We start from the raw sequence: 26982 nt of genomic DNA on the forward strand, positions 1-26982 counted from the left end.
GTGGATCCCGATTGGTTCTTGTTGTTGTTGAAGGCTTTTTGGTGGTTGCTGTTAATGGTTTTTGTCTCCAGACTTTGTTCTTGGTTTTGCTGAGTCTTTGCTGGAAGGACTACCCTCTGATTCAAATTTTGTATGTTGCTGATTACCTATTCTATGAGATTGATGTTGCTACAGCTGCTAGTTAATGTTTTGCTACAGCATCCTTTTGTTTTCAGCAGCAGTGTTATGAGATTGATGTTGCTACAGCTGCTGGTTAAAGTTTTGTTACAGCATCGTTTGTTTTCAGTAGCAGTTCTATGAGATTGATGTTGCTACAGCTGCTGGTTAATGTTTTGTTACAGCATCCTTTTGTATTCAGCAGCAGTTATAATGCTAATTTCTTATCTTTTTTTTTTAGCTACTCTTTTTTCTGTAGCTTTTTATTCTTGGGTTTGGAGATTAGTTTGGTTTCTTTTTTCTTTTCAATGGGTTGTAAGTTTTTTCTTATTTTTCTTATTACCTTTTGATTTTGTAAAATTTTTTATTCTTTAATGAATATTGGGCATGTTTTCCCCTAATTTTCCAAAAAAAAAAAATATTTAACCGCCTCTCTAAATAGTGATATATATTAACTAATTTAACATATAAAGTCCTCTTTGATATCAAGATATCAAAATATTAAAGGCGAGAAATAAAAAATTTATAATATAATAATATTTTAACCTTTATATATTACAAAGATTTTTTATAACTAACTGATAATAACCTTTAACAGTTGTCTATTAAATGTTGGAGCAAAAACGTCAGAAAGACATTATACTCAGGCTTCGTTTGTTTTTTTAGTGCTTTTGTAAAAGACAGTTTTAAAAAACATTAGTTCAGAAAATGGAGTTTTCTAACGGAGAAGCATATATAAAAAGCTTTTTCAAAACTGAAAAAAATTGAAAAAAATGAGTTATTGGGAACGTGATTTGATGAACCAAACAAACAAAAAAAAAATAAAAAATCATCCGTTTCCAAAAACGGAAAAGGCAAAAAAACACTCAAACAAACAAAGCCTCAATGTCATGTGCAAGATATTAACATAAATTCTACTTAATACCGCACGCCCCAAAGGGCATGTCCATCCAACGCGCAACGACAAACGGCGGCAGTTTGGCTCGGGTGCATGCACGTCCGAGCTTGATTTACAGCCAAAATAGTCCAAATTGGACATTTTTGGGCTCCCAACCAGTTTTTCAACGTTTCGGACACAAGTTAGACACTTTTAAAACCAGTTGGGACCTTTACTCCAAAGGCCATATTATTTTTGAGTTTCAAATCACATGAAAAATTCTCCAAAATTTGTGAGGCGTATTTTCGGACTCTTGGAGCTTCGACGTTCGAAAATAGGGGGGCAACTGATATTCATCAAAAAATTATCTTGATCGGGCACAAATCTCGAGCCAAAATCAAGCCAAAAATTTTCAAAAATTAAATCCGGGATCACCTGAACTCCGATTTCAGCAAACTTATAGTCAAACTGAGCGTCTCAGAAATAAGAACCCAACGACACCAAATTCAACTCGATCTGAGCCCAAATGAGTTTGAATCGAAGACCCAAAGCATTGTTGGAAGGTTCAAACCACAATTTGGATTACCAAACGGTTTCCAAACATGACATGCTTATAGTCAATTTGAGCGGCTCAATGAGACTAATCCAACGAGCCCAAGAACATCAAATTCCAATATTGCTAAGACCTTCAAATTTCTGATAAATGGTCAACAATCAAGGGATTTAATATCGGCCGTCAATCCGAACCACTCCACCTTCGCCCTTTATCCTCCTCAAATTTACGGGTCATGTCGGCCTCAAAAAATTATTAATAACCCCTCATTTCTCTTGAGAGGGGACCCAAGCTAAAATAAGAAGAAGAGGAGAAGAAGGATTGAAGGGAAAAACTCCTCGAACACCGCCCGAAATTCTGTCTGACTTCCACGGGACGCCAGAATTTTGCTCGACTTTCCGGTGACATCAAAACTATGCCTATGTGATGCCGCCCGACGCCCAAGTGATGCCAAATTTCTAAGTGATTCTGAATTTAGCTCGAATACACAACTTGTTTATAACTGGATTTCAATTCGGAAGTGAAGCATTATAATATGATCGCCCTAAATTTTAAGGACGAGTCAGCATCTTGTACCTCAAGCAAACACTAGTGGAACTCTTTCAACTGGGTGTGACACCATGGTTTTTTTCCTTTCAGGGTTTTCTACATAAAAATCCTGGTGTTTTTATTTCTCTCCTGTTTGTGTGTTGGATATCCGTACAACGCTGAGACAAAAATTTTCTAACTCTATCGTCGCATATATTCTAGTCTACAACATTGGTAATGCCAGAATTTGTTAAACCATTGTCTGGGGGTTTGTTTATGGTCATAGATTGCCTTATGTAATAGGCATACACCATGTGGATGAGCAAGGTCCTCAAAGCCATATGGTTGTTTCATGTAAACATTTTTGGAGTAGGTGTAGTGAAGGAAATTATTTCCCATGTCGAGTTGGTGGAAGGGCCATTGTTTGTTGAGGGCAAAGGTATGAATGATGCAAATGGATGTCATTTTTGCGACTGGACTGAAGGACTCATTGTAATCAATGCTCGGTTCTTAGCAGTGGCCTTGAGGAACTAGGAGACCTTATAGCACATGAGTGTACCATTTGAGTGGTATTTTGTGTTATTGGTCCATTTGTAGCCAAGGGGTTCAATGTTCAGGGGTGGAGATACAAGGGTCTAGGTTCCCTATTTTGAACAACTAAAAATTTGCCGATCATTACTTCACGCCATTGAATATGCTTAGTGGCTTATGTGTAAGTTGCTGGGTCGGCAAGTGGTGAAGGTGGCGTGGGGTTGAGGGAGTGGGATAGGTTAAATATTTGTTTTGGTTTAAATGATCATGTTCTTAGTCTTGTTATTATTAGGAGATTTCTGGTTTGGATAATTTTTGGTTGAGGTGGGGCACTGGAAGTGCGGGATGGCTGCTATGTAGTATGTAGGGGTGAGGTAGTGGGGTGATTGTGCATAAGACATGATGATGAGAATGACCTAGGCGATGTTGCCATGAGAGAGAATCGAAGGTAATGGCAGAGAGTGCGTAGGACGAGGAAGCTATAGATGATGATTTAATTTTGTAGAGACCATTTCTGCAGGGTCCCATGAACAGGATTTGGTTGGTTTGTAAGTCTGTGATGGTGAATCCGAATGAATAAAATGAAATAGAGACATTATTATCACTTGTAAGAGTTGAAACTAATAATAAGTTATGCTTAAGATGGGAACATGGTGGAAAGACAAGAGAGATAGCTTATAATTCAGAGTTGGAAGAATCTTTATACCAGAGTGAGCTATGGGAAGAGTTTCTCCGTTGTTGATTGTAATGTTATCGGAGCCGGTGTACTGTGTTGGCTGTTGGAGGTTGTCTAGATTGGTTGTGAGGTGCGATGTTGCACCTAAATCAATGTACCAGTCAAGTAATTGAGAAGAGTTGTCAGCTAGTAATGCCTTTGGAGATGTTGTCGTCGGTGAAGGTTTGTAGCGAACGTTGAGATGAATCCAATATTGAGTTGCAGAATGTCCTCATTTGGTGCAGATTTGACAAATTAATGGTGAGGCGGGTTACTCTTTATTGCTGGTTCCTGGAGAGAAATGTCCGTGCCCTCGTCGACTTCTACCACTATATGTGTATAAGGCTGTCTGAGTGTTCGAATATGAGTGCTCTCTGTACAGTTCAGCCACAATGTTTATCTCTTCACTAAGAAGAAGAGAATATAAGTTCTCGGGGCTTATGGGTGAGAGTTTTGTGCGGAAGAAGTTTTAAACACCTTATAATATGGGGGAAGACCATTAAGAGCGTATAATATGATATCTTCAAATTCAACCTTTGATCCTTCTCCAGCAATGTTGTCGACTAGCTCTTGATGTCTGTAAGGTATTGTTGCATGTTAGATTCTTCATTGATATGTAATGGAGTTTGTTCTTCAATTGGATGACTCGGAAATGATTTAATGCTTTGAGCCTCTGTTCGAGTGTGTTCTAGATATCAGGACAACAGTTTAGGTGGAGGACACAGGAAAGAATGGTTGTCGATATGGTGGAGCAGATGGTGATATCCAAGTTTTGATCTACCACACACCATTGATTTTATCTTGGGTTAGAAATGGTTGTATTGTCTAGCTGATGAAGAAGACAAGAGGGTATGAGGTGTTGCTCTCAAGGTATACGATGAAGCTGTTTGCATGTAGGAGTTTAAGGATTTTGGATCTCCACAGTGAGTAGTTATCACTTGAGAGGGGAAGAGGAACTAATGTTTTTATGTGGGGGAGAACCAATATAAGAGAATATGGGAAGCGTGGCAGTTCCATATGACTCTCTATATTGTGCTCCCCACCTGAGAGCCGGATGAGTGGTCCATTTGAACACAGAGAGACAGCTATTGATTAGAGCTCCTGCTATGATACCATGAAGACAACAATAGCACATTTTACAGTGCTATAAAAGACTTTAGCTGAGAAAGGCATATGACGCAGAAAAAACATTTCAGAGCTTACTGTATTTGATGGGACTATCCTAAGCTGCGTGAATAACAGACCATTGCTACTCCACTACTTTAGTTGCTTTACCCTTTTCGTTATGCACAAATCCTTTTAGCTTTTTAATTTCTTTGTTTTAAATGGAAAGTTAGTTAGTAGTGCTACATGACATATATACCCACAAACACCAAAATAGAGGCATATATGAAAATACTATCTTCTATAACTACTGTTCCATTGGGATTGTGTTTTTCCTAACCTTCTTGCAGGTCTATTCCGATGATCATCCGTAGGAAAGGTTCACCTCTGACAACTTATCTCAAGTAAGATACATCAGGTTGGTATCAGAGCCAGCATCCGGGAGATGGCTGTAGAGAGTTCTCGAAGGGCTTTCGATGATGATCGAAGCATGGATGATGTGTGGGCAGCGCAAGCTAGCATCACTTGACAATTAAATAAACCAAGGGAGGACTTTATTTGCCTCTCAACGAAACTACGCAATGATATTAAGGATATCAAAACCTCCATTAATAATATTTATGTGCCAGGTCAACACCAACCTGGACCGATACCAACTATGAGAGCTCCCCTTAGAGCAGTGGGCCATCACCAGCCACATCATCCAGCTATTATGGAGTTCTCGGAGTTTGATGAGGAGGTTAACTATCAACCACAGGGAAACTTCACTGATTCAGAAGATGAAGGCCATATCCAACATTACAATCGCCCCAGGTTTTGCGGACCAAGGCACGGCGGACAAGTCGAATTCTGGGTCAAATTGGATTTTCCATTTTTTGAAGGGCAACTACATATCGTAGATTACCTCGACTGGGAGCGAGAAATTGAAGAGGTATTCAAGTCCATGGAGATTAGCCCAAAAAGTAGGTTAAATATGTTGCATGTTGTTTGAAAGGCGGTGCCAACACGTGGCAGTTACAACTCATGCAATCCTATCGTGGAGAAGGCAAGGGGTTAATTCACAGTTGGTTCCACATGAAACAACTACTTTGAAGGCACTTATTACCCACCGACTATGAGCAAATGTTGTACGTTCAGTACCAAGACTGCTCTAAAGGTTTGTGCTCGATGAGCAAACACACTAAGGAATTCTACAGATTGAGGGCCCGAAATAATTTCAGGAATCAGAAAATCAGCTCACCACTAGGTATATCAGTGGCTTGAAAGATGTGATACAATATAAACTTGAATTCAACTATGTTTGGACACTCACGCAGGTAATCAACTTCACTTTGAAAGTTAAAACTCCGCTGACTTGCCACTCTTACAACAACTCTATTCGCGCAGGTCTTATGTGGAGCAATATAAAGACCATAATCAGTGTAATGTGACAACCCCAAGTCCCCCTCCTTCTGCTCTAACATCCAATGCTACAATCCCTAATTTGAGTTCCAAAATCACTACCAAACCTAAGGAACCAAACAAGGTGCCTGTTCCTGTCAAAGAAAAACCTTATAGTTGACCAACACTATGAAATGTTTTTAATGTTTTCAGCCCGGGCACAAGTCCGATGAGTGTCCAAATCGGCAACGAATTTAGCTATTAAGAGGGAGAAGGTTTCCACCAAGCAAGAATTTGAAGCAGGCATTGAAGATGTTCATGGTGACGATGGTAAACACCTCATCTGTGTTCTACAAAAATTATTGCTAGTGCCTAAAAATCCTAATGCATCTCATTGCAATGCACTTATCAAAACAATATGCACCATCTAAGGTAAGGTTTGTGACATGATGATTGACATTGGTTGTACTGAGAATGTCATCTCTCGATCTATCTTCCAAGCTTTGTAGTTGTAAATGACCAGCAATCTATAACCTTACAAAAATAGTTGGATTCAAAAGGGTATGGAAGTGGCTGTGTCTAACATGTGCCGTGTCACCTTTTCTTTCAAAAAACAATATGTTTGTGAAGTCCTATGCGACATCATTGATATGGACATTTTCCATCTCACTTTGGGTAGACCTTGGCAATACTATATAAATGATGTTTACAATTACTGGTAGAATGTCTATACATTGGACTGTAAGTGAAAAAAACCAAGGTTATTCCCGCAGGCCTTCATAGGGCTTGGAGCAGACAAGAATCCAAATGTTGTATTCCTCACTTCTGGTAAGCTATTGGTACAATCTCGGCAAGATATAAAGACATTGTTAGCCTTGGTGGTGTCCGACAACCACAAGGAGGTGCCCACTGCTTTGTACCCAAGTGAAGTAAGAAAGTTGTTGGACAATTTTAGTGACATCCTCCCAAATGAACTACTGTTAGAACTGCCTCCCTTGTGTTCTATACAACATCAGATTGAATTATCTACTGGGGCCACATTATCGAACCTTCCGTACTACCAATGAATCCAAAAGAGTGCTTTATCATATAAAACATCGTGGAGGAACTACTTGACAAACAACTAATTCAACATAGTTTAAGCACATGTGTCGTACCCGCACTATTGGTTCCTAAGACGGATGGTCAGTGGAGAATGTGCATTGACAGTAGAGCGATCAATAAAATTACTATAAAATACAAATTTCCCATTCCCCGGCTATCTGACTTGCTTAATCGCTTGGCTGGAGCTACGGTGTTTTCAAAGTTGGAACTCTGCAGCGGCTACCACCATATCCGCATACGTCCAAGAGATGAGTAGAAAACCACATTAAAGGTGAGTGAGGTGTTATATGAATGGAAGGTAATTCCCTTCGGTCTTTACAATGCACCATCCACATTTATGAGGTTGATTCATGAGGTGCTACAACCCTTTCTAAGAAAAATGTGTGTCACTTACTTTGATGATATTCTTGTATTTAGTAGTAACATTTCAAGCCACCTTCATCACTTAGCTGATATTCTGCAGGTTCTTCGGCATCATAAACTATACTTAAATTTGGCAAAGTGTGAATTTGCAACATCTAAAGTTCATTTCCTGGGATTTATACTCTCTATGAATGGTGTAGAAGTGAACCCAAGGAAGGTTGCAGCTATTTGAGGGTGGCCTACTCCATGGTCACTATTTGACATACAAAGTTTTCACAGGCTGGTGAATTTTAATAGATGATTTATCAAGGGATTCAGTATCCTAATGGCTCCTCTCACAGACTATTTGAAATCAAGTAGTTTCAAATGGACTACGGAGCAGCAAACTAGCTTTGACACAATGAATGAGGCATTGTGTTCCGCTCATGTGCTACTTCACCCAACTTTGAGAAGCCATTCCATGTAGATACAGATGCCTCCATCGTAGGCATCGGAGCCGTTTTATCACAAGAAACTCAGTCGGTGGAGTTCTTCAGTGTAAAGCTAAGCACTGCTCATCAAAAATGGTCAATGTACGTGCAAGAGTTATATGTTGTTATACAAGCTATTAAGTAATGTGAGCACTATCTCCTTCATCAAGATTTTTTCTTATGTAGTGACAACCAAGCCCTTCAATACCTCAACAACCAGAAATAAATCAATCAAATGCACACCCGCTGGATCATTTTTTTTTTTGTAAAAGTTCACATTTGTGCTACAGCACAAAGCGGGAAAATTAAACTGGGTGGCAGATACCTTTAGCAAGCGATTCGCAATGTTGGTGCATCTCTAAACAGAAATTATCGGGTTACAAGAGATGAAAGGTTTCTATGCCACAGATGTAGATTTTGCCCCATTTTGGGAACGGTGCGTGAATGGTCAACCAAGTGGCGTCTACAACATACAACATGGGTTCTTATTCAAAGCCAATTGTTTGTGTATACGAAATTCATCGTGGCACAAGAATCTTATAAAAGAGACACATTTTGGTAGCCTTGTTGCTCATTTAGTCCTTGAGAAGACTCTTGCTCAACTCCAGGTTCATTTCTTTTGGCCTCGGTATGCTCATGATTTATCCAGGTTCATAGAGAAATGCTCGGTATGCCAAACTTATAAGGGGACGGCTCATAACACCGGCCTATACTTTCCACTTCCCACGCTGGATTCCATTTGGGAGGACTTTAGTATCAACTTTGTTCTCGGTCTCCTTCGAACCAAAAATGGAGTCGATTCCATCATGGTGGTCGTCGACAGATTCTCCAAGATGGTGCACTTTATTTTGTGTAAGAAGACATTTGATGCAATTTATGAGGCGAAGCTATTTTTTAAGGAAATAATACATTTACATGGGCTTCCACAAAGTATTATATCCGATCGCGATGTTAAGTTTGTTTGCCATTTCTAGTGCGAGCTATGGAAGTGCCTCCACACAGATCTCAAACTGAGCTCAACATACCATCCTCAAATTGACGATCAAATGAAAGTTGTTAACTGTACCCTCGGTAACATGTTGTAGTGCCTAGTCCAAGAGCATCCTAAGAAGTGGGAAGAGATGTTGAGCCAAGCAGAGTTCACCTTCAACTCTATGCCCAATAGATCAATGGGTCTCTTCAGCATAGTCTATACTAAGATGCCCAATAATTTGTTTGACATTGTTGTTATACCAAAGTGGCGAAGCACCACCGCCGCTCAATCAAAACAACAGTTCCAAAATATCTTAGAAGAATTCCATACCAAATTGGATGAATCCAACTTAAAATATAAGGAAGCAACAGATTTACATTGTTGGCACAATGTCTTTAACCCTGGAGATTTTGTGATGCTTTGTGTCCGTAGAGAGCCTTTTTCTCCCGACACCTATACTAAGCTCAGTCCCCGAAAGATTGGGCCTTTTCCCATTCTACGGAAAATCAATTATAACGCCGACATTAATTATTGATTTGCTTGTTCATATTCAGTCTCCGCCCACCTTCAACGGGAGTGATATCCATCAGTATCATCCCCCCGACGATGCAAACACTCAATTATCCTCACCAGAGACCAACTCTTCTAATGAAAGGGCAACATTATGGGACTATCCTAAGCCGCGTGAACAGCAGACCGTTGCTACTCCACTACTTTAGTTGCTTTACCCTTTCTGTTATGCACGTTTCCTTTCAGCTTTTTAATTTCTTTGTTTTAAATGGCAAGTTAGTTAGTAGTGCTACAAGACATATATACCCACAAACACCAAAATAGAGGCATATATGAAAATACTATCTTTTGCAACTACTGTTCCATTGGGATTGCATGTGTTTTCCTAACCCTCTTGCAGGTCTATTCCAGCGATCCTCCGCAGGAAAGGTTCACCTCCGGCAACTTATCGTGGGTAAGATACATCAGTATTGATGTAAAACTCATTGTTATAACCTTTATATATTGCCTTGTGTATATAAAGAGATGTATTAGTATATAGCTTTACACGTGTAGGCTAGAGATTCAGTTGGTTTGTTATAAGTGAGTGGCTGGATGTGTTAGGCGCTGTTAGCCGTAGCTTTGTTAAAAGTAGTGGGCAATGTTGCTTTTACATACCTATCTTTTTATTGAAATTGATGCCTTTCTCATGCATCTTTGAATAAATTTTTAACATATGATATGTGAATATTTGTAACCATGCCCCCTTTTTCTTATTGAAATTCAAGTTGTTTCGTTCTGATATGTACAAATACATTTAATATTAAAATCAAATGAACAAGCGATTCAAAGACAGTGAGATGCTTCTGCTTCTTTCTAAGCAAACTGATGAATATCTATTTTATAATTGTTTCATATTGTATTCATTCTAGCCATCTAAAGACTAAGTAAAAATAAATCTAATAAGAAAAAAAAATACATCAAATGAAAATATCTATATTTTTTCAATCTATTCAATATGTGCACCAACCAATGCTTGATGAATTCTTTTGCTGTCTTGTTAAAAATTCTGACCCTGTGAGGTATTGGCACCAAATTAGGTAGATGTATGTTTCTCTTGTGATCATTAGCATTTTACAGCAACAAGAAGGGACTTGGAGGTTCCTGGGCAAGGATCATGACCAAATTTTCTAGGCGATACAGGAATTGAGCATCCACTTCTACCTAAGCAGGCCTGTTTTAAGATCAATCATTAAATTGCTTTGCTAGAAGAAATAAAAATTTTACAATGCGAAGTTAAGCAAAGTAAGAGTTTTCATGAACTCACCTTTTCTACAATTGTTCTGGATGTTGCAGAATGGCAGCTTCCCACCGAGTAGGAATCACAATTACCTACAGGGCTTCCATAGCTTGCAAACTCTATGGATGATATGGCCCTACCTTTGGGACAGTGAAGCTTAACATATGGGTATTTGTTCAGCGAAAAATTAGATTTTGGATTGGATTCAGACACCCTTCCGCAGATACCCGTAACTGAAATAGATTCCAATGTTATTGTTGAAGGGTTTCTTCCCATTTCCTCAAACAGAACAAGAAGGTTACCATATGGTTTTAAAAAGGAACGGGGAACGTGATACCTATTCAGTAATTCAGTAAATCAATTTTTTCCGTGATTGAGATTTAGGGTTCGTTTGGGACGGCTTTTTAACTACTTCTTGAAGCTGTTTTTTAGTATAAAAATTAAAATTTTTATACTAAAAAGCTGCTTCAAGTAGCAGTAAAAAAGTCGTCACAAACGAAGTCTTAGAATGGTAAAACAAGTAGAAAATTTACAACAGTGTGATAATGAAACTGAAAGTGTTCAATAAAAACTTTGCTTACAGAGATTGAGATGGAACTCCTTTAGGAGTTTTAAAAGAGACCCAGTAGCGACCAATGCTTTGACCATTGATCCATACTTCACCTTTTCCCATACCGATTAAGTTGAGTGCGAATGGTTCATCACCCAAAGGAGCATCAAATCTTGTCTGTTTATGATTCATAGCATTTTCTTTAAGTTTCAGAAGAGAGATTGTCGACAAGTTTTATGTTAAAAAAAATTACCATGTACCAAACTAATGGCTGACTAGGAAAACTCTCATTTGACTTCCAATCTGTAACTTTTGTTCCTTGTTCTGTGAAAACATTTGACGTCTCTCCAGACAAACCAACCTGCATTTTTTTTTTTTTTCATGAGATGAAGTCCACCAAGTAGCTTAACATCCCAATTTTTTGATAAAATTCACACGCCTGTGGGCACATTGGGTTAAACTCATGCACACATTACATATGCAAGACTTGAACCCAAGACTTTTTGGTTAGTACCCAAAGCTCCTAACCAACAGACCAAATTGAGTTGCATGAAAAAAAATTAACATTATAATGAACATACATATTAAATGCAACATTTATTTCCATGATGCAATGAGACACTAAAAAGCTTGAGTTTGCTACCTGATATGTCCACTGATTGTTACTGAGATCTTCGGATTTTTCTTCTGAGTTTGAAATCCTCACTCTTTGTATACCAGCAACCTGACGCTCTAGATATGCTCCAGAATTCTTCATAGAAAAAAATGGTATCATAGAATGTACTCAGACAGAATAAGAGGGTACAAGAAAAGAGAACAAGTAAAACATACCTATTGGTTATTCCATTCTTCTATTTTTTTTAAAGGAAATTTCAAACATTAGATATTCTTAGCACAATTATAGCATTAATTGAACCGCATGGCCAAAAGATGAAGCAATTTAAATAGTAGAGTTATCAGCATATATAGTCACCAAGTGCTAACGGTGGAGTTTGAGCATCTCACATATCAAAGCTCTAAATTACTTGAAACTCAATAAAAATTCAACATACTGGAAATCATATCCACTGAATTACTACGTTATTTATTGCATATAATATAAGAGGATAAGCATATTACATGAAATCTTACATAATTTTTTAGAGGTATAATTAAAGATAAATTGATTGAGTTCGAGTTCATTCAAAGTTGGGTGATATCAAGCCAAATCCATTAGATTTAGATAAATTGAACAAAACTTTTTCAAACTCTATTTGATATTTTCAAAATCTGAAAATTAAATGGAATTAATTAAAATCATAAGATGCTTTGTATCGTAGTTGGAGTCAGCCCAATTGATTGAATTTGAGTGAAATGCTGAATGTCTAAACGTTCTAACTATTTTTTATTGATTATTCTAAAACAATTATAATTTAAGTGTTTGAAATACTTTTTTTTTATATTATTGATGTTTAAACAATAATGATGAACCAACAGAAGCTTACTGGTAATCCAACCATGACACTCAACAATGAGATGTCATTCTGTCCATTGTTCAGAGAAATGGCTTTGTTGAAAATGAAAGCATCCCTTGAGCCATGACTTCCGTGTACAGTTCCTTATAAGACATGAAATGAAAACATATTTCAGCATCATTAAGTCCATTGTAATGGTGTCCAGCAGCACGAGTCCTTGATTTTGTTTATGTCATCCTATCATATCATTTTCATAATGTCTGAAATTATAGTTGTCTAAATTTGTTGCATTATAAGAACTGAATTTCATCACAAATCTCACTTTGAAAATATGATTCAACCAACATTAATTACTTACAACGGAAAAGCACGTGAACTTTTTTGAAAAAATTGTATTAAATTTTGAATATATTAAAATACTAAGTTGAACAGCCTTTTAACTTACCAACATATTCATTATTTACGAAAGCATGTATCACATGAGCTAATGAATCAACATGAATCATGTTATTTGGATTGCCTGATGTCTTGTTGTATCTGCACACAACATGACTGTTAGGATCAGAAATAAATTATCAAACTTTGGCGTTAAATCTGATGTGTTAGAGCCTTTCTACTCAATAGCATGCCAATTTCAATTACAAGCTCTCTGAATGAATGTGAGAAAGTAATTAATGTGCATAATATTGGTTTCCTTAAGATCACCAGGTAAAAGTAATTTTAAAACATTTTGAACATATCCAGTGGTTGAAAGTTTTCTTGTTACCTGGTTAGATACCAAAGATAATCCGTCGAATCTTTAGTTGCTGCCATTTGTTCTATAAGTTCATTTTCTACCCAAGTAGAAGAATTAGTAATTGGAATTTTTTCCATTTGTACTTTCCATCTGCTTGCTTGATTGAAAATTTCTACAGTTTTTGTTGATCTTGTGCCATATTGAGCACCGATCTGGAAAGAAGGAACCATATAAAATTTTTACATGAAACTTTAATTTATTCTATGATTTTAAAAACACAAAAACAATAACATAGAGGAAAATTGATACCAAGCATTGAATAAATTTTTAAGGTGAAAAGGTTCTCTGGACACACCTTAGCCGTATTGAAGGCAACATTGTTACAGTTAGATAAGATGCTTATTGACTTCTGAGGCAATTCATATGTACTATTCTGAAATTGAACAGTGGCTTCATGAGCTAAGTCCCTATTTATGAGGAAGGCAAGACACTTTTCTGTATCTGTTTTAAAAACATGTGCCTATGATGGAAGCTTTTGGTTATTCCCAGTAATAGAACGACTATATATAAATTCAGCTAGAAAGGCAGCTGTAAATACTGATAAAGTTAGATGTAGATCTTACCTCTTGTGCTCGGCCAATTGAGAAGGTGATATATTTTCCATTAAGTAATGCTTCTGAGTTTTGCTTAATTGCAGCATGTAATTCCTTGAAATGGGCCCATTTTGGTTGCCATATCAAACCTAGAAAAAGAAAAAAAAAAAAAAAAAAAAAAAGAAAATTTTTTTAAAAAAAAAAAAAAAAAAAAAAAAAAGATAGTAGATATGTTTATAAGATAGAAGCATGTAATTATTAAATGAAATGAAAGTAATATAATCATATAATTTCATTTGCGACACTAACCATATTCATCTAAAGGGGCTTGATCATAATAAGCTGTGATAATATATGAAGAGGAAGACTTTCCAAAATTAGTTCCTCCATGATACTGCACTTGAAAGTATTGTGTTTTCCACGTCATTATTCAAATTTTATAATCCTAATACATTTAGGATTCTTATGATTTTCATCTATTCTGCCATTTGACATCAAGTATTATACCAAAGAAATTATAATATATTTGAAGTATTATTAAAAAAAATAAGAATAATATGCTTGATATCAGCAAATTTTGAGATATTAATGCATGAAAAATGTTCTAGTGACAGCTAGAAGGAAAATTTTGATCTTCCTTTTGTTGAGATCATGAGTTGCGGCTAGTCTTCATTTAATATATGGCCACAAAAAAATGAAATAACTATGTATTTTAGATGATTGGATGGCAATTTGTGTGAACAAACATGAAAAGTATTAGATGTTGACAACATAGACACTACCAAAAAACGCGCGCTTTCGCAGCGGTTTCGCGCAGCGGTTTTAAAAACCGCTGCAAAATACTTTTAAAAAAACATAAAAACGATTTAAATCAATATGAATTATTTATTGAGTCCTAGTGCAAAGTGCATGAAATTGATGTTCTATTTAAAGTGAGGCCATTTAAATGTTCTATGAAATTGATGTTCTATTTTGTATTTTGCTTGTGATATATATATAGCATGAATCAAACTTAATTACATCAAAGAATTCCTAGTCTAATGGATTTGATGATTCTACCTAACCTTGGATCTATGTATATGAATTTCTATTTGAAGCCATGAAAAAATCCCTATGTTATATATGATTTGTGTTATTTGTTGCAGGTGTGAACGGCAAGTTTCAAAATTTTAAAAAAAAAATTCTGGACATTAGTGGCGGTTATAACCGCCACTAAGTCCCAGAAAACCGCCGCTTAACGCCGATTAAGTCGATTTTGCTTGCCTTTGTGGCGGTTAAAACCGCTATTATTCTGGGGAATTACTGGCGGTTTAAACCGCTGCAAAAAAAACGCATTACAAAAAGCTACCCCGTCGGTCCTAAAACCGCTGCGGAAGGCCATTGCAGCGGAAGGCAAACACGGCGGATCTGCAGCGGTTTAATGACCGCTGCAAATAATGTAGTGGCGGTTATAACCGCCAGGAAAAGTAAAAATTTATGCTGCGAAAACCCTATTTTTTGGTAGTGAGATGTGACATTTAAAAAGCAAATTTTGCATTTCATTAATTTACTTTAATTAATGTTACATTTTCTTGGTTTTTAATATTCTTGAGTTTAGAAACATTAGTATTAATATTCACCATTTTCAAGTGAAACAAAGAATTGACAAATATAAAGAGGTTCAGTTTTATTGAATGACATACTAAGTGCAATTATTTTCTTCTTATTATTTTAACATAATGAGTCGATCTATGTTAGAAATCCAATGTATTCATAAAAAAACCATAGTATGACATCAAATATCATCTTCTTGATATAACAAAAGGCATATAAGAGATATTAGATAATGCAATGACGATACCATATAGTAGTTCACGAAGCTCCCCTTCTTTTTAGCTATAAATAGTGCAACCGCAAAGGCAATGTCTTCTGCCGACCTTATGTATGGCTCTTCCCCATACACTTGGTAGCTTCAAAAAAAAAGAGCTATGCATTAGTTCAAAGTTAGAATAAATTTTAAAAGCTCAACATTATTCTAAATATGAAATATGAAACTTAGTTTAGATGATTTGATAGAATAAAAATAAAAAGTTGGATTCCATCCAAGCCATCCCAACTCAATTGGATGATGAAATAAGAACAACCCAAGTATTTTTACAATAATCATCATAATCGTAATGGATTCAGTGCCCCAAATGAACTTGCAATAAATTGAAGAATATGATGTTTGATAACATTTAAATTGAAATCATCACTATTCTTACACTCGGTAGCAAGATATTAGCTAAAGAATCACTTAAATTTTAACTCATGAATGTTTTGGAATCTTAGAAGAAAGTTTTAGACATTTTTTTTGCTACTTGATAGATGCAATAGAGGGGTAATTATAACAATTACTTACAAAGATGTCCAGTTTTCCGTCCATAATGATGGCTTATTTGGTGAATTAGGACCTATAAAGGTTTCACCACATCTCATACCATTGCAAGTATTAATCTGTAGAGGTAATACAATGTTAAATATGAAATAAAACATTATTCATACTTACATCAAATGTATATCCAATGTGTTAATGAATCAAAGTGAGTCAAAATTAAGCATGATTGATACTCTTGTGAATAAACATGTTTGCCATCTAAAAATTTAAGCCTATGAATGAAAGTAAATTACTTGATATTTTAATACTAATTTTTTTATGTGCTTTAATATAAAGTCTTATAAATTCCATTCATAATTAATAGCACTAACCACTGGATCAGGGGCATCTTCTTGTTTACACATCATCCATGGGACACCAGTTTGAAGGTTCACAGCCATATTTGCAGCCCACTTCACACAAGCAGGGCCTTTCTCATGGAAGGCTTGCTCAATTGTTTGATATTCATTCTCAATCTATATAAAATATCAAATGAATAACTAAGTCATTGATGAAAACATTAAGCCAAAATAATAATAATAATTTTAGCTTGACCTGAGAGAGTATGATTGGTCCTCCTTGAGAAGCATATAAATTCCCATCCTTCATCATCTGAACTATCTTTGAGACAAACCTTTGCATGTACATCTACATGATAAGCACAACATTTTAGCAAAATAAAATCAAAGTAACTTTTTTTGTGTAAAATTAAAATATTGCTTATTTATTGAAATAACAATTAGGTGCTTCTATTTATAATGACATTAAAAGTTTTGAATAGCACAAAAACATTAACAACTTTGATTCACAATAATTTATTAATTTTTTAATATTATGATTGCATTACATGCAAATACATAGATTAATTCATATAAAAAATTAGGAGATAATTTTATAACTAAGGAACTCTTCAATTATATTCAACTAAATCTTCCAATAAAATACAACTTAACTTTCTTTGAACAAATATAACAAAAGTAGAGCTAGCACATAATATGTTTTAATTGCTAGTAATTATTATTATATTTAAGTTATCACATATATGAGCTATTTATGATAAGAATCTACAATATTAATTCTTATAATATTTTCTCATCACTGAAAATATTCTTTTTTATTATGTTTCTTAAATTATTTTCCCATCTTGCCAATATATAGGCAAATATTTTTCTTTTAGTAGCACCAAAATTGAGTAAAGATGTCGTTTTTATCTTTGATCTATCCAGCCCTCTATCCCACTAGTTTTCTCTCTTCTATCTTTCTTCTTTAGAGCCTTCTACACCTACCTATTGTAGTATGATCATGTCCTTGATTTTTTAAACTTTACTAGCAAAGAACTACCCTAATTATTTCTTTCTAATTGTTCTTCTACCCCTTCATTATTTTATTATCTTGATTGCTAAGAAAATAATAATCATGAGTGAATAATATCTCCATTACTCGCCACTGCTATTTACAACTTCCATTTAAAGAACCTCGTATATTATAACTTTTGTTTTTTACCTTTGTAGCTTCACCTTATAGCTATAAGCAACTATTTGTATTTGGATATCAACTGTCTTTTGATATTAGCTAAATCCATTGGTTTCATTATTTCCTTCAACATTAATATATACGTTCACAAGATTGTAGCCTCACAAGTATTAATCATTTAGTAGAGCTACATGGGTGAGAGTTTCCCTTAATAAGTCACAACACTTGAAGGCCTTCAATGATTTAGAGATTTGTCTTCTCATCAGCCTTTAGTGACTTATTTTTTTGGAGAATCATATTTGCACATACATCTTATAATTCATATTCTCTCTTATTTCTCACACCTTCTACATACCTTATCATACTTTGCACATTGTGTATCTCTATAAAACATTCAACATGGGATCATCACTCTCGTGGTCTAGTAGGATTACTTATGATTATCCCTAACCACACTATTGTTCATTAGCTTCCATTCCTAAGGGCATAAGCATTTTACTCACCTTCATAGGCCTTCAAGTTGCCCTAGGTGTTAAGCTTATGGGTCGCAAGCCATTATGATCACTAATGATTCTTTGCTAACACACTCAAGAGCTTGGCCTTGTGACTTCATGTAGCAGGGCTTGTGCTAACTTTCTTTTGCCTCATATGTGGTTGGGATAAGGGGTGGGATGATGTATGACTTGTAACTGTCAACAATACTAATATATTGTCCTACATTTTGGAGAAACTTGCTCAGGTCCTTCCCAGTCCATCGTGTTACTTATTCATCATATTCCTCTTAACGTTAGTTCTAGGGATATCCTTCTTTGTTCATTCACTAAAAGATGGCAATTTTTACACCAAGGATGCTTGGCATGTTCTTCGTAGCCATAATGACGAGCCGATGATATATAAAATGATTTGGCATTATTCTATTCCATCTACTATTGCGATTTTTTTGTGGAGGATCTTGCATAAGTATCTCCCTACTGATGATTTATTAAGGAAGAGAGGTTTTATCATCGTTTCTAAATTTCATTGTTGTTTTCACAATGAGACTTTACATCATGTGTTTATCTCTGGCACTGTTGCTTTGAAGGTGTGGTTCTTTTTTGAGAAGGTTTTTAAGCTTAATTTCTTTAGTTCTGGAATTGAGATTATCAATCTTTTGGAAGGCTGGTTTGTAAACACTAAGGGGCATGTTAGGAACCTTATTCCTTCCCTTATTTTTTGGTTTCTTTGGATGGATAGGAATAATGCTCAGTTTAATGGTGTTCCTATGAATCATCAAAAGATTATTCATAATGTTATGGATAAAGTTAAGTCTCTTTTTTCTGCTAATCTTATTGCGTTGAAGCATTTCAACAATGTTAAATTTACTTTGGAGTATTTTGGTATTAAGGAAGGGTTGGCTCATACCTCTAGGAATTCTAATGCTATTGTTTGGAGCAAGCCTTTGCCCAATGTCGTTAAGCTTAACATTGGTTGCATTCAGAAGGGGAATTTTATCAGTGCTGGTGGTCTTTTGCGGGACCATTATGGTAACTTCATTCTTGCTTTCACGGGTAATATGGGGCATTCTGATTACCTGGGTGGTTTACTTTGTGCTTTTCTTCATGGTTTGAATGTCTGTGTTAATCTTGATGTCAGGAACATGGTCCTGGAGGTGGATTCTTGCTTTGATCTTAATTTTTTGCTCAATAGAGATGATGTCAATTGTTTTCAGTCCTCGTTTTACACTATTAAGAATATTAAGTATATATTAACTGATATCAACTGCTCTTTTTTGTCGATCAGTGAGGTTGGTAATGCTCCTGCTGTTCGTCTGGCGATGTTGGGGGATAATTTTAACAGTGTCAATGAATATTCCTTCAATCTCCTTCCTAATTACATTAAGGGTTTAATTAATTTGGATCGTCTGGGTGTCCCTTATATCAATGCTTAATGGTGTTTTTATTTGGGTTTGCTGTAGTGTTGCTGCTTGTTCTGTTTTCTCTTTTTCTCTGGTAGGAGTAGGTTTTCTTTTTCTTTGATTTATTTGTTTCCTTCCTCTGTTGGTCTTTGTTGTTTTTCTGGTGCCTTGGGGGATATTTCTGGTTGTCTTCTGGTTCTGTCCTCCTTTGCTGTTGGTGTCTGTTGGTTTTTGTGGGGTTTTGTTGAGTGTTTCTGGCATTTGGTTTTTAATCTTGGTTCTATTTTGGTCTCTTTTTTCATTCATTTTGCTTTTGTTGAGTTGTATTGCCTGGGTCATTCATTTTACTAATGTTTTTTTTTAACCTTTCTTTTTCTAATTGGCTAGGTTGGGTTTTAATTTTTTCTGGTTTTTTACGTTGTTAGACGGGCTGGGGGTTTGTTTCTACTGGCTGTTTCCCTGTAGATTATATTCTATGTGGCTCTTGGTTGGCTATTTTATCTGTGAGGATGGGAATTTGTTGCGGCTGGTTGGTCTTTATCTTATTTATCTGTTGATCTTAATATCTTTTTTTGGAGTTTCTTTTGCAGAGTTCTCTACTTCACTGGCTTTGGGAGCTTCCATGATCGCAAGGATACTTAGCTCAAATTTTTATCCTAATAAATAATTTTCAACTTTATCTATCCATGGAAATTGTTAATTACTTTTTTCTTAACTATTTTGGCCCCCTTTTTTTTATCATTCTCTATAAATAATTCTCTCCATATCAAAGTTCTCTTTGTCAACAGTCATTATTACTATTTTACTTAAAACTAGAACATTAAAAATTGTCACTTTGTTATGATATTTTTAATTTGATTGCTCATACTAGAAAATAATCTCTCTATATTGGACCTTTGGCTATTGTATCTTAGTGTTATTGGGAAGTTGAGGAATTGAGAAGTTACGAGTGATGTGAAGGAATGATTGGGAGTCTTTTAAAAAGATTATGGTTGAGAGAAGCTAGAATTTAGGTTATCTAGGGGAGATGAGAATTGTTGGAAAAAAAGAGTAATAAATGTGGGAGAAGATAACCAAGGACTCACTAAATCCCAGAGGGATTAGACATAAACCTTCAGTGGAGATTCGAGAAGCCATTAAGCTTTCCATTTGAAATTTGCACAAGCAAAAAATAATTTTATTCAATTAATCCAAAAGTATAAAGTAATATCTTTTTTATTGACCTTTTTCAAGCTTAAATAATTTTGATAACTCTTAGGAGCTAATAAAATTCTATTGCATGAAGTGAAGATTTATCCTATTAAAAAAAAAAAAAGAGAAATAAAATAATATTTAAAGATCTAAAAAATATGAAAAATTAAATTGATCAAATAAAACAACTATAGTGGTCTTAAAATATACTCATTTCTTAAAGATTTTGTTTCTTTAATTTGTATGCCTAACCTACTCATCAAATTATTATTTAAACTAAATTTATTAATTATTTTTCAATAATTTTAAAAAGATTATGGGTCATTAATGAGCTTGCATAGGAAGTTACATATGATAAATTGCCTAAATCTTAATGTTGAACCTTATTATGTGACCTTATTCTTTTCCTTCATTGTGGTGTTGCATCACTCAATATTAATATAATAATATTCATCTTTTAAATATTTGCTTAAATGCACTGATTTTCTTTTTGCCAAAATTTTAATATTTATTTGTAAGTATTTAAAAAATATAATTGAAAAGGATATTCTTACAAACAAAATACTGAAGTACATACCTTGAAAGGTTCATTATCACTTCGATAAACTATACCGGGTATGTCATGTAACCAAAATGGCAAACCCCTATATCATATAAGAATAATTAAATGTTATTATGGAAATATGAAAATTAACTGTACAAGAAAGACATTTAATACAAATTTTGCCTTGAACAAATTCTCTTTTTATTTTTCACTACTAAACTCTTCATTGGTTAGCACAAGGTAAATATTATAAACTTATTAAACATCAAAATATTAAACTAAAAATGTGTTTACTATTTATTTCTTCATACATCTACATTTATTTTCCATTACAAAATTACAATAAACTTATTGAAAAAAGCAGTTATATTTCTTCAATTTTACTTAAATTGACTTTCTTATTTTTTTTTATTCTTACTATATTGAGCTTAAACATTTAAAAATAAACATCGTTGCTTGAAACACTGTGCATTTTTTTTTATATATTTTGGGATATCTAGGCGAAGTAAGACAAATTCATATAAATATCACATATACAAGACTCGAAACCAAGACCTCTTAACTGGTAGCTAATGATCCCAACCAACACATCATGCAAGGCAAGGAGCGTGTAATTATTTTTCTCAAAAGAGAGAAAAGAAGCATCGACAAATGTCTTAATTGTATGTAAAATAATATTATCTTTCTAATTAAGTATGAAGACTGAAATTGTAGAGAAAATTACCCATAATTCCACTCTGCCTCAATGAAGGGACCAATTCTCAGACTAACAAACAAACCCTGGTTTCTAATTTCTTTGATGAATCTCACCAAGTCATATCTTCCTTCAAAATTATACTGGAAAAAAAAAAAAAATTTAGCTGCAATGCTAAGAACAAAAAATATTTTTTTAAAAAATAAAAAGGAGATAAAAATAAATTGGAGGATATCACCTGTCCCTGAACAGGCTCATGCATGTTCCAAAAGACATAAGTTTGTACCACATCAAGACCTCCTGACTTGGCATTGGCAATTAGAGATGGCCACATCTGTAGTGCAAAGATATATTTTTTTAATATCAAATTTGTCTCATGTATATTTTTTAAATTAATAAAAAATAAATAAAAACATCAATAATGATAATGATAAAATGATCAGTACATAACCTGATTAATTTTTTTATTTGAATGCATTTTTATTTTGAAATTAATGCAATATAAATTAAATTGATTAATTATTTATATGTTCACCATCTCAGAGCAATCAAATTTTAATAAGGACGTCTCAATACAAACTTTTCAAAGAATAATTTCAACTAAAAATGAGATCAAATGTTCAATTACTTGAGAAAGAAAAACTTCTATTGTGTTATTTAAAAAATGATGTCACTTTGTTATGATCCTTACGCCTCCAAGCTTATCTCTTAAAAACGTTTCTAAAATAACTTGCAATTTATGGCACGTTGAATTATTACTTTTTTAAGTAGAAGCCAAACTCCACATCAATTAATTGAAAATTAAATTATGTAACGCTTGTCTTTCTTCCTTTTCTTCCCCGTTACTTAACTCGTCATTCAATTAATACATTTCGTATCTTCTGGACATTCCATCAATTTTATATATATATATATATATATATATACATGCATAATCAAATTATTATCAGTTTGAACACAATTGAATAAGGCTTTGACTGTACTTTGGAGTACAAACTAAGTTTCAAGATAAAAATAATAAAATACAAACATCACAGCAACTCGTCCTTGCCCAGAGTATGTGCAGTCAACCCCCACACATCCGAGTCCAACTACAGAAAATGCCTACCTAGAGAGCCCTGATCCCCTTTATCCCCCCATAACCAATTGACTACTTAGGCTTCATTCAGGACAACTTTTTGTTGCTTTTTAAAACAGCTTTCTGATACAAAAATTTCTTGAATTAGAAAAATTTTAACTAGAAATCTTTTTACAAAGTAGTAAATTAACAAAGTCGTCCCAAACAAAACCTTAGCACATCTTCAATGCTTTCTCATTTCACTTGCTTTCTCTTCAAGGCAGTCCAAGGCTTACCATAGGTCACCAACAACACCTAGATATTTCTTAGCCATCATGCACCCTTTGCTCCGTACTTGCTTATAGACTCGCCATCCCTCCTACTCAGCACTATTCATATCGTTCAAACATCTTCGATAAAAATATTGAAATAAGGCGAGTCGGTAGTTGAGTGATATATTATGCCATGGGAGTTGCTGGAATGCGATAAAAATATTGAAATGTGAAATAATTTCGAAGTTTGTCAAAGTTTCTGCCTTTAATTTGAATTTTGATAAACTGGATTTAGACTTAAGTTAGAGATTTGAATTATAAATTAATTTGGAGTTAATTTAAAAACAATCCAATGTAATACCTTATGCATGAACAGCTGTGTGAAGGACCTAACTTGGTGTAGAAAATTCATGAAAAGGGGTTTTGTGGATCATAAGTTGAGGCCTTGTAAGGGTGAAGGATTGAACTAAGTACTCGAGGGGTGGCAAACCATTCTAATTTTTCAACATTAATTGCTTTAGCATCACTACAAAGACTTTAGATGGAGCCATCACTTGATTATTATCATCAAATTTCTGGCAAATTAAAGTCTAACTGCGATAACAAATTTGGGATCATAGGAGTCATCGCAAAACCAAAAAAAAATATGCTTCTCACAATGCTATAAATTAAGCTGCCCAAATGAAGCTTAAAACCATGGTTATAAAACATGATTAAATATCCCAAAAGACTTCAATTGGCATAGTTTCCTCGCTACTATCTACCGTGATTTTTTAGCATAAAATTTTCTTGAAAGTAAGCTGCCCAATCGAAGCTTAAAACCATGGTTATCCGCTTTGAAATGAATTACCAATTTTAATAAAAGCTCCAATATTATTGAATTCATACACATTTTTTTAATTAAAGCTTTACTCTCCAATTGAATTCAAATAAAAATTTACATCAAAATCTTTTTTATTTAAAAGAAAAACCAATATTTTCCAAACAAAAAATACACGCAAGCATCTTCCCAATTAGGGAAGCAAACAAACCGAACTGAGCTGAGCTTCGGCATGTTCGAGTTCGAGCTCGTTTGTCAAAAACATGTTCAAGTTTGGTTGGAAGCTAGTCGAACTTCGTCAATAGCTGTTTGAGTTCGAACTCGTTTAAAAATATAATGTTCATACTCAGTTTGTGAACAAGTTCGAGCTCGTTTAATTTTAAGCTCATCGAGCTTCTAATTGAGTGGCTCGTTAAATGAACTAAACGAGCTGAGCGAACCCGCCTCAAAAATCTTAATTTTTTTTTCTAAATCGAGCCAACCTGATTATAATAGCCCACCATGGCTGCCGAGCTTAGCCCGCCTAGTGTCAACAACTTTGCCAATAACACAACTCTTCTTGGCCTATTGGTTGAGAGCTTAGGCTTCCAACTAAGAGGTTCAGGGTTCGAGTCTATGTGTATGCGTTGTGTGTGTGAGTTTGCCTTAAATGGCCTAAATGTCCCCAAAAAAAAAAACAACTTTGCCAATATAGCTTATTATATGGTGCAAATCCTTCTAAGATTTCACAGAGTGGGACTAAACCACCCGTTTTTTTACTTGGTTTTCTTGTGGCCACGAAGGACAGAGAGACGTAGGCAGACAGGCGAAAGAGAGAATAAAAATGAGAGTAACTTATTGGCGGGTGTTAAAAAAAAAGGAGAGAGAGAGGTGGCAGGTGGGAATTTAAAAAATATATAAAATTTATTAAGATATAATAGGTGTAATTTATATATAAATATATAAATTTTAGTTTACATTAATTAAGATATAACATTACATAACGTTATATATTAAATAAGGCATAAATGAGCTTTTAATTTATCTTCTTAATAACCTCTCCTCCTCTCGTGCGTCGCTCTGGCGATTTAGGGCATCCTGCCCCGATCTTCGCCGCTACGTGATCTCTGCTCGCTCTGGTGCTCGTCTTTTGTTTCTGGTGTTTTGGTAGGGTGATTTATTGGCCCTGCTGGGCGTCTGTTGTTCATGGCGGGGGTTCCTCCGGGGAATCCGTGGGGAAAAGCTTCTGAGATGGAGGTGCCGAAGAAAAAGGGGTTTTTCCGTCTGGACCCGAACGGATCTTCTTCTCCTCCTAGATCTAGATCATTTAAAGATGTTCTAGCCGGTAACGCGCCTTCAGGTGATATTTCTCCGATTGTGCAAAAATCTAGTTTTAATGGTGTCCCGGCTGTTTTACTTTCGGATGAAGAGGTTCTTAAACTTGTATCACCTTTTCAATTCACGCTCGTTGGGAAATTTGGTTTGCGTAGACCGAACCTTGACACGATTCGAAATTTTTTTGCTGCTCTGAAATTGTCGGGTTTTTACTCGGTTGGATTGTTGGATACTAAGCATGTGGCCATCCAATTATCTAATGATTTAGATTACAGTAGAGTGTTTGCTAGAAGATCCTATTTTATTCACAACTGTCAAATGCGTGTTCTTAAATGGACGCCTTTTTTCGATATTAAGGAAGAATCGCCTATCGTCCCTATTTGGATTTCTTTTCCAAATCTTCGGTTACATTTCTTTAACTCAACGGTTTTGCATGCTTTGGGTTCTATTTTTGGTAGACCGTTACAGACCAATCAGGCTACAGCTTCAAGAACTCGTCCGTCGGTGGCGAGAGTTTTGGTGGAAGTGGACATTTCTTTAACACACCCCAAGGAGGTGTGGGTTGGTTCTAAGGCCTATGGTTATTTGCAAAAAGCAGAATTTGAAAAAAATACCAGAATTTTGTTCACACTGTAAAATGCACGGGCATGCGAAGATGGATTGCTTCAAACTTCATCCTGATTTGAAAAGAACTGGTAATTACGTGAAGTCGAGGCCTGCCTCTGCCAAGAAGGCTGAGATTAATGAGATGCCTACCGAGAACGGAACAGAGGATATTTTGGCTATTCCGGTGGAACCGCCTCAGATGGACCCTAATTATCAGTTAAATCAGGATGGAGGAAATTGTGAGATAGATAGAGAGATTATTGAATCACAAGAGAACTTGGCCTTAAAGAATTCTAATAAGGAGATTCTATCTAAGGAGGCTTCTAGTGAAACGGAAGCTAGTTCCTCCTCTTCAAAGGAACCAAAAATTTTTATTTTGGTGAATGAATTATTAAATGAAATGCCGGTCAATTCTAACTCTGTAGCTATTGAAAATGATCTTTTATTGAATCAGGAAAATAGGGTGGAGCTACATAGCGGAGGGATGTACGCTGGATCGGTTGAAGAAGGAGAATTTTTTCCTCCTTCATTCAATGAAGGTGCTGGTAAGTCTAAAAAGGATATTTTGGTTACTTCTCCGAATATGAAGGAAAAAAATGTTACGGAAGATGATTGGATTCTAAAGGGAGGTAAGAAAAAAGGCAAGCAAGGTAAGAATTTCTCTCCGGCTAATACTAGATCTACACGGGCTCAAGCTTCTGCTAAATATGGTAATGTTTAAAATGATTGTGTGGAATGTGAGGGGGATTGGTGGTAAAGTTTCGAAAACAAGAGTGAAAAATCTTTGTAGAATTCATAATTTAAATTTGCTGGTTTTGCTCGAACCCATGATTAGTGCTGATAAGT

The 26982-nt window shown here is 35.1% G+C and overlaps 2 protein-coding genes across 2 annotated transcripts in view; one reads left to right on the plus strand and one right to left on the minus strand.

Moving 5' to 3' along the window:
* Window positions 1-5122: 5122 nt before the first annotated feature.
* On the plus strand, window positions 5123-9473 carry LOC110107506. The gene is made up of 3 exons (XM_020837783.2): window positions 5123-5426; window positions 8148-8617; window positions 9309-9473. The coding sequence occupies exons 1-3, from the start codon at window positions 5123-5125 to the stop codon at window positions 9471-9473; spliced, it is 939 nt and encodes a 312-aa protein (XP_020693442.2).
* Window positions 9474-10369: 896 nt separating this feature from the next.
* Window positions 10370-26982, minus strand: part of LOC110107495 (beta-galactosidase 16-like) — a 20895-nt gene continuing 4282 nt past the window's right edge. The window contains exons 2-19 of the mRNA XM_020837772.2: window positions 22306-22401; window positions 22098-22210; window positions 21407-21473; window positions 16827-16919; window positions 16604-16747; window positions 16257-16351; window positions 15717-15825; window positions 14186-14270; window positions 13907-14025; window positions 13639-13803; window positions 13314-13495; window positions 12993-13084; window positions 12578-12690; window positions 11737-11844; window positions 11347-11454; window positions 11125-11270; window positions 10571-10880; window positions 10370-10477 (exon numbers count right to left, since the gene is read on the minus strand). Coding sequence (XP_020693431.1) covers window positions 10370-10477; window positions 10571-10880; window positions 11125-11270; window positions 11347-11454; window positions 11737-11844; window positions 12578-12690; window positions 12993-13084; window positions 13314-13495; window positions 13639-13803; window positions 13907-14025; window positions 14186-14270; window positions 15717-15825; window positions 16257-16351; window positions 16604-16747; window positions 16827-16919; window positions 21407-21473; window positions 22098-22210; window positions 22306-22401 — 2253 coding nt within the window. The remainder of the gene's footprint in view (window positions 10478-10570; window positions 10881-11124; window positions 11271-11346; window positions 11455-11736; window positions 11845-12577; window positions 12691-12992; window positions 13085-13313; window positions 13496-13638; window positions 13804-13906; window positions 14026-14185; window positions 14271-15716; window positions 15826-16256; window positions 16352-16603; window positions 16748-16826; window positions 16920-21406; window positions 21474-22097; window positions 22211-22305; window positions 22402-26982) is intronic.

This window comes from Dendrobium catenatum, unplaced genomic scaffold, assembly GCF_001605985.2.
Source record: "Dendrobium catenatum unplaced genomic scaffold, ASM160598v2 fragScaff_scaffold_1694, whole genome shotgun sequence".
NCBI lineage: Eukaryota > Viridiplantae > Streptophyta > Magnoliopsida > Asparagales > Orchidaceae > Dendrobium > Dendrobium catenatum.